At 43.9% G+C, this 12,612-nt stretch overlaps 1 protein-coding gene across 1 annotated transcript in view; it reads left to right on the top strand.

Moving 5' to 3' along the window:
- FAM47E (family with sequence similarity 47 member E) overlaps nt 1-12,612 on the top strand; it is a 36,535-nt gene that overhangs the window by 3,811 nt on the left and 20,112 nt on the right. The window contains exons 2-5 of the mRNA XM_042933994.1: nt 855-1,224; nt 3,380-3,519; nt 9,086-9,236; nt 12,212-12,394. Coding sequence (XP_042789928.1) covers nt 855-1,224; nt 3,380-3,519; nt 9,086-9,236; nt 12,212-12,394 — 844 coding nt within the window. The remainder of the gene's footprint in view (nt 1-854; nt 1,225-3,379; nt 3,520-9,085; nt 9,237-12,211; nt 12,395-12,612) is intronic.

Below are 12,612 nucleotides of genomic sequence, written 5' to 3'. Positions count from 1 at the left end.
ATATGGTGCCTGGCAAACGAGTAAGAAACAGAATAGTACCATTTATGTAAATTAAGAATACATGCGTGTAAAAAGACAACACAGATATCATAAGGAACATACAAGCAAAAGGGTTTGTTTTATTATTTATTTATCTAAAAAATATGTTTAAATGTTTAATTTTGAGAGACAGAGTCAGAGTGCAAGCAGGGGAGGGGCAGAGAGAAAGGGAGATACAGAATCCGAAACAGGCTTCAGGCTCCGAGCTGTCAGCATAGAGCCCAATGCGGGGCTCCAACCACGAACCATGAGATCATGACCTGAGCCAAAGTCAGAGGTTTAACCAACTGAGCCACCCACGTTCCCCAAAAGGGTTTGTCTTAAATCTGTGAGAGTGGTTTGCCTGTGCAGAGAGAGCAATGAGAATGGGATGTGGGATAACACGGACTCAAGGAAACAGGGGAGGAGCCTTGCACAGACCAGTGATAATGTGCCCTGAGGCAGGAGTCTGCTTCGTTGGACCCTCTCCACAGAACCCTTCCTCCCCTATCTCACCTCCTCAAGAAAGGTGGAGGCCGGGGGCACCTGGGTGGCTCGGTTGGTTGTGCCTGACTTTGGCTCAGGTCATGATCTCACAATTCATGAGTTTGATGAGCCCTGCATGGGGCTCGCTGCTGTCAGCGTAGAGCCTGCTTCAGATCTTCCTGTGTCCTTCTCTCTCTGTCTCTCCCCTGCTCACACGCTCTCTCTCAAAAATGAATAAACATTTTTAAAAAAAAGAAAAAAGAAATAAAAGAAAGGTGGAGGTCAGCCTCCTTCCAACCTGTGTCCAACCTCTGTTCCCACCCCTATCCCTGTGGTGTGTTTTCATCCAGGTACAAAGAGAATCTACCTTCCAAGTGTTACAGAAAGCACAAGCACAGGCCAACGTGCCCCACCTCCCTGAACAGCCTGCGATGGATATTTGTGAAGAAGGGACTGGATGACTTCAGGAAAGGCTGCCCACCTTGTGAGGGTCTGATCACTCGGGGTCCTCAGGAGGCCTTTCTCCCCCAGATTCATCCCACAGCTCCTCGACCTGCCCCAAAGAAGAGGCAGCACAGGCGGCCCAAGGAAGCAGCCTCGTTTTCCAAGCTCTCGCCAGCCCAGCAGGCACAGAAGGCCTTCCTGGCGGATGTTCAAGCCCAGCTGACCCCGCACCCCTTGGCTCTCTACCCGAATCTGGGGGAAGACATGCCTGTTGAGGTGACCTCCTGACCTAGGGGTGTGGGAGGACCTTGAAAATAATTCTCCTTAGTTGCCTGGGAGTTCTCTCGAGGGGGTGACATGTTTATGTAGGGAAGAGGACGATGAACACCCCCGGGGGTGAGAGTTTTCCTGGGTTTTCCTGGGAGCCCTCCTTTCTCTGCTCCCAGCAACATACTCACCACTCCCTTTGGTTCCTGTGAGGCCAACTTATGCTTCCTGTGAAGCCAACCAGAAACATTTGACTTCTTTTCCCTTAACGTTCTACCAGCCTACTTTTGCTTGGGATATTTTGGAGGGAGAAACCAAGGGGGGAATTGTCCAGTCTTGCTTCTGTGACTCTAGCCTGGGGTTGAGGGGGCAGCTCCATTATGTCACCAGTGTCCTGGGCTGCTTTTGATTCCAAGCTCCACAATCCTTAACGTATGTCTCTTGTTCCTGGATCTCAGGATGGCTTCCACACCTCCAGGCATCAAGTCTGCCTTTCAAACAAGAAGGGGGAATGGGGCAAAGGTTAACTAGACAAATAATAACTTTCCTAGTAAACATCTCATTCATCTGACCACTTCTAGCTTCTAGGGAGTCTAGAAAATTGAGTTTCTTGGTTGGCGCATTGCAGTGTTGAACAAAACCTAGAACACGGTTCTGTTAGATTTCAGAAAAAAGGCAGAATGGATATCGGGCAGGGAACTAGCAGTGCCTGCTACCCCACCCCCACCCGTAGAGTCTGTTCCCTAGGTCAGTCAGCATGGCAATTGTTCAGAAAAGTAAACTGAGTCTGGGTGGCTCAGTCAGTTGAGCGTTGGACTCGATTTTGGTTCAGGTCATGATCCCAGGGTCCAGCAATTAAGCCGGGCCTCCACGCTGGGTGTGGAGCCTGCATGAGGTTCTCTTTCTCTCTCTCAAAATATAATGAAAGAAAGAAAGAAAGAAAGAAAGAAAGAAAGAAAAGAAAGAAAGAAAGAAAGAAAGAAAGAAAGAAAGAAAAGAAGGAAAACTTCTCTGCTAAGCCCTCTGATGGCCCTTTCTTAAAGTCCTTGCTATTGTCCAAAACGCCCTGCACAGCCTGCTCTCTGCCCCACCCCTGCTCTGTTCCTCCTCCAACCTCACCACCTACTCCTCTGCTCTCACCCTGCTCCAGCCACTCTGGCCTCCTGGCTGCTCTGTGAACATAGCCAGCATGCTGGTTCAGATCTCTCTTCCGTGCCCGGGACACCTGCCCCCACATATCTGTCTGGCTCACTCCTTTGCTTCCCTCAGATCTTTGCTCACGTGTCTCATGAAATAACACTTCCTGTACTCTCATTCTCTATCCCTTACTGTGATCTGTTTTTCATCACAGCACTTGTCACCACTGGGCTCCTCACTGGAATAAAATCTCTGCAAGGGCAGGGACTTTATTCCACCAATACCTGGCGTTCAGTCAATATTTGTGCATAATGAATGAGCGAATGGATAAACAAATGATTCGTGTCAGGGAAGTTTACAGAAAGGACAACTAGAATTTCTCATCAATTGTTTTCCACTTGGGGCTTTTCTCCACTGTCTCCTGCAAACCAGAGCTTTGGAGCCTGTGACAAACAGATAATTTCCACATCCTTGCAGACGGTGCGTAGGATTGTGGCCCCTATTTCCATGTCTGACCTCCCCAACTGGGTGTGTTGGCTTCTTTCTGAGGCAGGATCTCTTCCTGCGGTATTATGACGGCCACGAGCAGCTCTAGATTGAAATGCTACCAAGAACACCTCTTTTTATATGCATGCTTCCAGCAAAATCCCATAGCCCAGTTCCCGTGAGTAAACTTTGGATTATGTGCCTGTTCCTAAACCAGTCACTGTGGTCTTGCTTGACCTGACCTGCCTGTGGAGTGAGGCTGGGATCCAAAGAAAAATCTAGATACTGTTATTTATAGGAGGAAGAATCGACGCCCAGCCATCAAAAACTACAGAAGCCCTCTAGAGACACTGCCTAATGTCTAGGCGGTGGATGCTTACCCCAGCGCCCGGCACGGTTCCTGCACAGAAACTGATGAAGGGCATAACCGGCTGGAAAAGCAAAGCAGAGGGGCATGCTGTTGGTCTGGTCCATTTTAGAATCAAGGAGCCTTATTTTTCAGCACATTTTTCTTCTCTTCAAGGCTGTTTTCTGTTTGTAGCTCTTATTAAAGGTGCTGGAAGTGCTGGATCCCGTCAGGAAACTGGAGGACACCTGGGCTTATTGTCAGGGCATCAGGAAAAGAACAAAGGAACCGACAAAACTTTTAAAAAAACATTCTACTGAAATCCACCTGGGACTGTAAGTATTGTCCTTACCCCCTCGCTCTTTCCTGTCACCTGATGAAACCTTCGAGGACTGACCTTCTCAAAGCCCCTCATCTTTGGAATAATTGTGAGAAGCAAAATAACTAAGTTCCCAAGGAGAAAGGAGAGGAGCCTTGGGTCCTCTTCTTAGTGTTTACTTCATAAATGGATGTGAATTATCCAGCAATACAACATGGGTGTGTGTATATGACTGTAGGAGAGCTGTTCGGGAAGGGGAAAACTGCAGAAAACCGGATTCATTGGCTCACAGTGGCTCTTTGAATCATCTATGGCAAAAGCCCTTTTGTTCAATACGATTGGGACTAGTAGTTTGTAGGGCAGGAAAAAAAAAACTAAAAAAACTAAAAACTTCTTAAAAAAGATGATGCTTAAGTACTTTCAACACATTCTATTTGACCCTCAAACATACCTATACATTCACTTGTTTAATTTTCACAGCAACCTTCCTTTGTATCACACTCTTCTATTCCCAGGTCATGTAATATTTAACCTAAAATGTTAATGCCATGGTAAATATGCTTGACAAAAATAGATTTGGGATACCAATTCGCCTTGTGACTTTAAATGATATCACTGGTGGGCCCTCGGGAGTGTGGGAGAACTGGAGAGCAGCCTACCCACAGACCCTAGACCACTCACAGAGAACCCAGGCCCATGGCCACGAAGAGCTTTTATTAAATTATACATGTTTGCTAAAGTGACATACAAGGTGACAGGAGCCCCACCATTCTGGCTGCTGAGTGTACCCCCTGGTAAAACTGGGGAGACTGGGCACACTCTGTCTTTCTTCCACTAGGAAGCGAGATGGCCCATGGGAAACGCAGCTCCCTTTCCTGAAGGGAGCCCCACCCCAGCCAGTCCCTGCTGGGGTCCGCATGGGACAGTCCACCTGTTACTGGATTTCACTCACAAGTCCTTTTGAACCTAGATCCATGTGCTCCAACATGGCCACTGTCAGTAGTAAAGGTCATATTTTAGCTTCCATCTTTGCCCTTTGTATTATTTTGCTCAGAACCTGGCTGAGGAAGAGAGAGGAGTGTTCTAAGTAGGGCTCCCCTTGGAGACTTTAACAGTGTGGGTTGGTATGGCCCTAGGAGTATCTTTGAGTTAATGGATCTTCAGTGAATTATTAGCTGGTTTTCTTTATGCAAAATAACAACAACAACAACAAACCACAGGACTACTGAGCACCTAGGGACGATGCTAGGTTCTGAGGACCTAGTGGTGATCAGGCTAGGACCCTGTCCTCACGGTGATTGCAGTGTGCTGTGGAAGGGAGCACGAGTACAGACAGAAGGTATGAATCTTAGTTCACAAAGCCATGTGTTTACAAAAAACCACTTCCCTTTTTCTATTTATATCATCTCATCCCACTGAGTAGCAAACTTTCAATCATGGTTGTTACTTACACTATAAGAAAGTGGGATAGGTCCCCAATAATCGCAGAATGGATCTTTAACTTCTTTCTGGTCTTTGGGACTCATTCTTCTGTCTATTCTTGCCATTTGTGGTACACTCTGTCCACCCACCCGTGTCTTCCTGCGTCACCTGTCACATCTAGCATGACTGCTGCAACGAGCTTGGGGTTCTGCACAGTGCGGGCTGTGCCTTTAACTGCAGGCAGTTTCCCTGGTCAACCCTGAAGAAATCTCCAGGGCAAGAAATGAAAAACAAATGGGTAATCTACTTGAAAAGAGAGAAGGTAAAAGTACAGAGGAAATGAACAAAACTAATATCTTAATAAATTATCATCATAAAATGAATGTATAAGTATGTAATGGCAAGTTTTTCTGTCAGCATACTCTTAGCATATTCTGTTAGCATATTCTTGTACAGTGGCTGCTGTACAAAGTAACATGAATTGAGGGTGCCTGGGTGGCTCAGTCGGTTACGTGTCCAACTCTTGATTTCAGCTCAGGTCATGATCCCAGGGTCGTGGGATCCTCTCTGAGCATGGAGCCTGCTTAAGATTCTCTCTCTCTCTCTCTCTCTCTCTCTCTCTCTCTCCCTCTGCCCCCTCCCACTTGTGCTCTTTCTCTCTAAAAATATCCCCCTCCCCCCCAAAAAAACCTCAAAGTGACACAAATTTAATGGTTTAAAGCAACAGAAATTTATTATCTCACAGTTTGGGGGGCCAGAAATCCAAAATCAGTATTACTGTGCTGAAATCAAAGTATCAGCAGGCCATGTTCCTTCCAGAGGCTCTAGGGGAGAATCCATTTCTTGCTTCTTCAAGCTTCTGGTGGCTATTGGTATTCCATGGCCGTGGCCACATCACTCCAGTCTTCAAGGTCAACATCTTCAAGTCTCTCTCTGCTCTGTCTTCACATCCCCTTCTCCTCTGTGTGTGTGTGTCAAACCTCCCTCTGCCTTCCTCTTACAAGGACACTAGTGATGGCATTTAGGGCCCACCCAGGTAATCCAGGATAATCTTACCATCTCAAGCTCCTTAAATTAGTTGTATCTATATAGATGGTTTCTCCAAGTAAAGTACAACGATTAGTACCTGATCTCTTTCAGGGCCGTTATCAGCCTACCATAGCATGAGTTAATATCTCCCATTTCAAAACAACTCTCATTGAGCACAGACTCTCCTTTCCCTTACAGCAAACTCTTTGAAAAAGGTGCTCATACTTACTTCCTCTTCTTTCTTTAACTCATCAGCACTGCAACGGGTCTGCCCTTGGTCAAGGTCACCATTGACCTCTGTGTCACCTCATCACTTCTCTGTGATCATCATGCTTGATGTGTCAGTAGCAGTTGACAAAATTGATGATGTCCTCTTTCTTGAAAGAGTTTTTTTCACTTAGCCTCTTGAATACACCCTTTCTTGTTTCTCCTCCTACTTCAGTGACCCTCTCCCCAACCTTGTTTTGCTGGTCCCTTCTCATCTTCCTTTTAATATTAAATGCATCAGTCTCTGACATCTTTTCTGTATGTTTACTCACACCTAAGTGACCTCATCCAATCCCTCTTTATATGGATGTTCAACATTTGTCCTTGGGTGTGTAATTGGCATCTCAAACTCAATGAGTCAAAACCGAACTCTTGATTTCTTCCCCAGAACTACTCACCCTTCCATCTTCTCCTGATCAGTAAATGGCAATGCCCTTCTTCCAGTTACTTTTGAAACAATAGTTGCGACCTGCCAACAAACCCTCATGGCTTTCCTTTTGAAATATATCTGGACTCTCAGCTATAGTACTACTGTCACTGTATTCCAAGATACCATCAGCTCTTGCCTGGATGATTGAAATAGTTTCTAGCTAGTCTCATGGCTTCCGGAGTTACCCCCACTCCCTGCCCCAGTCTATTTTTCACACAATAGGTAAAATGATTCTTTCAGCATCATTCCTGTGCTCAAACTTCTCCAGTTAAGGTACAGCATAGGGAATGGAGTCAATGGTATTGTAATAGCATTGCACGGTGACAGCTGAGGTGAGCACAGCATAACATACAGACATGTCAAATCACCGTGTTGTGTACTTGAAACTAATAAGACATTGTGTATCAACTGTACTTCAATTTAAAAAAATTTACTGCAGGATATATGTGATGACAACAAATGCTATGTTTTTGTTTGCCTGATTAACAAAAATTCTCCAGTTGCTTACTCGTTCAGATTAAAACCCAGAGTCCTACAGTTGCCTCTAAGATCCCTATGATCAGGCCCCCTGTGACCTCTCAGGCCTCACTGTCTGCTACTCTGTCCTTTAATCCTGCCCCTCCAACCACACTGGCCTCTTTGCTGTTCCTCATCCACACTTAACACGCTCATTCCTTGGAGCCTTTGCACCCGCTTTTCTTTTCTGCCTGGTGTCTGCATAGTTTGATATCTGCATGGCTTGATTAATTTCTACTTTTGGGTCTCTGTTCAACTATCACTTTGGTAGCAAGGATTTCTCTGTACAAATTAAAAGCCCCCGTCCTCACTCTCCATCACCTGGCATATGTTTACCTCTTTCCTATCTGTCTCTCCCTAATCAATTGCAAATTATGTGAGGACAGGGCCTAAGCTTTATTTACAGCTAAATTCTAATGCCTAGGACAGTGCCTAGTACATAGTTGGTGTTTAGTAAATACTTGTTGAATGAGTGGATGGATGAATTAATATTTAGGTGCTGTGAAAAGAAGGTACATGTTGCCAGGAATGAAATGTGGGTTCTGGGGAAAGCCTATGTGAATGCTTTCCTGAGGAAGGGACATGTGTGTTGAAACATAAGGGGGGGATGAGGAAATGCAGAAGGCGTTGCAGCCAGATGGTACAACGTGTACGAAGGGTCCGTGGCTGAAGGCAGCATGATGAATTCATGCAACTGAGAGAAGGCCACTACGGCTGGAGCTCAGAGAGTGAGGGAGGATGGCACAATTCCAGAAGAATCTGGAGATACAGGCAAGGACCAGGCCATGAAGAGCCTTGGAAACTGAGTTAAGACTTAGGTCTTCATTGGAAGAGTCACAAGAAGCTACTGAACACAAAAACTTGTACCTGAATGTTCAGAGCAGCACCATGCCCAATAGCCCAAAGGGGCAGCAACTCGGGTGCCCATCAACTGATGATAAATAAACAAAATGTGGTCTAACAATGGAATCTTAGCCATAAAAAGGGATAAAGTCCTGATACATGTCATAGCATGTACACACCTTGAAATGTTATGCTAAGTGAAAGAAACCAGACACAAAATACCATATAGTATAAGGTTCTATTCAGATAAATTGTCCAGAATAGGCAAACCCTTAGAGGTGGAATGTAGATTTCTGGTTTTCAGGAGCAGAGAGAATGGGGGAAATGAAGAATGACTGTCAATGCTTACAAGCTTCTTTCTGGGGTGATGAAGATGTTCCAGAATGAGATCATGGTATCGGTGGCATAACTTTGTAAATATATGAAAGCCACTGAATTGTATATTTTGAAATGGTAAGTATTATGGTATGGGAATTATAACTCAATTTAAAAAAAGAAGCTATCGAGAGGTTTAATTGAGGGTGAAGGGTAGCAGCATTTGATACGGCCAGATTTATATTTTGAAATGACTATTTTAACTGCAGTGCAGAGATGAATTAGCGGTTGGAGGTTCGGGCCCCAAGAGAAGATCAGAGACACCAGTGAGGAGCACTGCAACAGTCCAGAGAAAGAGACAGAGTTAAAACCTACGAGATTTATTAATGGGCTGGATTTTAGGGACAAGAGAGAGAGAAGTCAAGGATATCTCCTGGCTTTGGCTGTCTCCATGCACAGTAATTTGGACTTTTACCTGGCACATGTCTTAATAAATGGCACTCATAGTTTCAAAAAATCAACTTATAATGGTAAAATGCTGCATACATTTTAATTATTATAACTAATCATGATATACTTGCCTTTATGATACTGATAATGAGGATGTGGTTTTTGGAAAATTAACGTAGACCTAGTGAGCTTGTGAGAGACTGTTTGAAATGCTTGCATTAGCATCTTCTTCCCTCAAGATAGTGTTTGAATTCTATTTGGATTCATGGTGTCTCATGTTGCGATTCTTTGGTGATCTCACTGTCCTTAGTCCCAAGAAGACTCCTGGGTCGCATCCAGGTCAATGGCTTTTTAAAGAAAAGAAGCCAAGTGAAACAGATTTGCTACACCAAGATGGTCCTCTTCTTCATGAAAATGTACGCAAAGGAGTTAGTGACTTCTGCAACTGGGCTACTTCTTTTGTAAGTTAGTAGTAGGATTTACAACCTACTTTTATTTTTTTTTAATTTTTTAATGTTTATTTTTGAGATGGAGAGAGACAGAGCATGAACGGGGGAGGGTCAGAGAGAGAGGGAGACACAGAAGCGGAAACAGGCTCCAGGCTCCGAGCTGTCAGCGCAGAGCCTGACACAGGGCTCGACTCACGTACTGTGAGATCATGACTTGAGCCGAAGTCGGATGCTCAACCGACTGAGCCACCCAGGCGCCCATCAACCTACTGTTATTTTTTAAGTTTATTTATTTTGAGAGAGAGAGAGAGAGAGAGAGAGAGCTTGAGTCTGGGAGGGGCAGAAAGAGAAGGAGAGAGAATCCCAAGCAGGCTCTACACTGTCAGTCTGGAGCCCGATGCAGGGCTTGAACTCACCAACCCATGAGATCATGACCTGAGCCAAAATCATGAGTCTGGTGCTTAACAGCCTGAGACACCCAGGCACCCACTTACAGCCTACTTTTTTAAATTTTTTTTTTCCAACGTTTTTTATTTATTTTTGGGACAGAGAGAGACAGAGCATGAACGGGGGAGGGGCAGAGAGAGAGGGAGACACAGAAGCGGAAACAGGCTCCAGGCTCTGAGCCATCAGCCCAGAGCCTGACGCGGGGCTCGAACTCACAGACCGCGAGATCGTGACCTGGCTGAAGTCGGACGCTCAACCGACTGCGCCACCCAGGCGCCCCCAGCCTACTTTTTAAAGTCAAGCTCACGGGACGTCTGGGTGGCTCAGTTAGTTGTGTCTGACTTCGGTTCAGGTCGTGATCTCACAGTTAGTGAGTTCAAGCACCACATCGGGCTCTGTGCTGACAGCTCAGAGCCTGGAACCTGCTTCAGATTCTGTGTTCTGTCTCTCTCTGCCCCTCTGTCGCTTGCTGTCTGTCTCTCAAAAATAAACATTAAAGTCAAGCTCGGAGTTACTATTACTAAAAAACAGTGTTCACATATGATAAATAATCAAAGTCATAAAGGAATCTTTATGACTCTGTCACCATTTGTAATAGAAATGTGTCCTGTAGGTGATGTTTCTGGAAAGTTTGCAAACTTGCAGCCTATTCAAATGTTTATTGTTTATATGTCACATTGCTGTTGTTTCTTTCTTTCTTTTTAGTGGCTCCCTTTCTTTGCCATCTTTATTGAGATATAACTGACATATAACATTATGTAAGTTTAAGGTGTACAATGTGATAATTTTACACACACACACACACACACACACACACACATGTTGCAAAATGATTGCCACAATAGGGTTAGTTAATACATCCATCTCCTCATATAATTACCTTTTTTTGAGTGCAGTGAGAACATTTAAGATCTACTCTCTTGGTAACTTTCAAGCCTAAATACAATATTGTTAATTATAGTCACCATGCTGTAACTTAGATTCCCAGAACTACTCATCTTATAACTGAAAGTTTGTATACTTTGGTTAATAACTATTCATTTCCCCTACTCTGTTGTTTCATATCTTTATTTTCTATTTCAATGTCTTTCTTTCTTTCTGTCCTTCACTCCTTCCTCAACTCGTTTTTCTGTTATATTTAAGTACTTGGGCAGTTATGCTTAACTACAACCTTCACAAAAGGTATTTCTGACATAAATGGATTTTTGACTTAGTTATTAAAGTCTTTTCTTTCCCTCCTTCTAAGAACCTACTTATTTGGTTGTGTTCCTGAGTCCCTGTAGATATAGATTCCTTAGGTTTTTACTGGATTTAAGACCTTCTAGGATTTGCAATCTTCCTTCCCTTTTTTACAACATTAATCAGTTTTAGTCAGTGTATTATTTAGGACTATTTCATTGGCAGGTGACTGAAATATAGTTCAGACTGGATTAAGGTAGAAAGGGAACCATCCAGGGAGTTTCAGGTATAGCTGGATCTAGGTGCTAAAACGTTGTTAGGCCTTCTCTCTGTCTCTTGGCTGCTCTCCTCTATCTGAATCCATTTATCTGATTTCAGTTTCAGGTGTACAACATAGTGATTTGCCAGTTCTATACATTTGGCTATGTTCATCACAAGTGTAGTTACCATCTGTCACCATAAAATGCTACTACAATACTATTGATTATATTCCTATATTGTAGCTTTTATCCCCATGACTTATTCCTTCCATAACTAGAAAGCTGTACTTCCCAGTCCCCTTCACCCATTTCGCCTATTCCCCCACACCCTCCCTCTGACAACCACCGATTTGTTCTCTATTTATGGGTCACTTTCTGTTTTCTCGTTTGTTTGTTCATTTGTGTTGCTTTTTAGATTCCACACATAGGTGAAATCATATGTCTTTCTCTGTTTGTCTCAATTCATTTGGCACAATACCTTCTGGATCCATTGATGTTGTCACCAATGGCAAGATCTCATTCTTTTTTATGGCTGAGTACTATTTCAGTGTGTGTGTGTGTGTGTGTGTGTGTGTATCACATCTTTATGCACTCAGAAGTCTGCTTATGATTAAACCGACTGAATTTTTCTCAGCTCAGGGACTCATGCTGGCTGGTGCTAAGTTGTCTCTTTTCTTTTTTTATTTATTTAAAAAAAATTTTTTTTAACATTTATTTATTTTTGAGACAGAGAGAGACAGAGCATGAACAGGGGAGGGGCAGAGAGAGAGGGAGACACAGAATCCGAAACAGGCTGCAGGCTCTGAGCTGTCAGCACAGAGCCCGACGCGGGGCTCGAACTCACGGACCGTGAGATCATGACCTGAGCTGAAGTCGGACGCTTAACCGACCAAGCCATCCAGGCGCCCCCTAAGTTGTCTCTTAATGCACTGACAAAGCCCTCCGGAGTCCCAGAAGTTCTTGTCTCTGGTAAATGCTGACTGAGCATTTTCTACCTCTCTTCCAAGCTACCTCTTCTCTAGCCATAGTCAAATGCCTCCCTTAGATTAAAGAAGAATTTCACCATTTGTCCTTGATTCATGCAATGTGATATTCTTCCAGGGAAGTTCAAACATTGATGAAGAGTTCATCCTGAAACAGTTTGACATTGACTACTGGAGCAAACCAAGCCATGATGTGCTCCACACAATGAGACTCCACCAGGTTCCTCTGGAGCTAAAGAAACTGCGGGAGCCACGATTTTTCCAGAAACTAGACTATGAGCAGAAACACCGGAAACTGCAGGTAATTGCCAATGAGGAGAAGTCTAAAAATCAAGAAAACGCAGTTGAATTAAAACCTTAAATGTTCTTGATTTCTGGTACTTCAGCAGGGCATTGGCTTTTTTGAGTAGGATTCTTGAATTTTTTTTTTTGGTGTTTAATAAATATTTGTTAAATCAATGAATATTTAATATATATAATAAAGCCATTTATACAAACAAGGCATGCCATTCAGCATTA

This window comes from Panthera leo, chromosome B1 (assembly GCF_018350215.1).
Source record: "Panthera leo isolate Ple1 chromosome B1, P.leo_Ple1_pat1.1, whole genome shotgun sequence".
Lineage (NCBI taxonomy): Eukaryota > Metazoa > Chordata > Mammalia > Carnivora > Felidae > Panthera > Panthera leo.
This window is presented reverse-complemented; position numbering and strand designations above follow the sequence as displayed.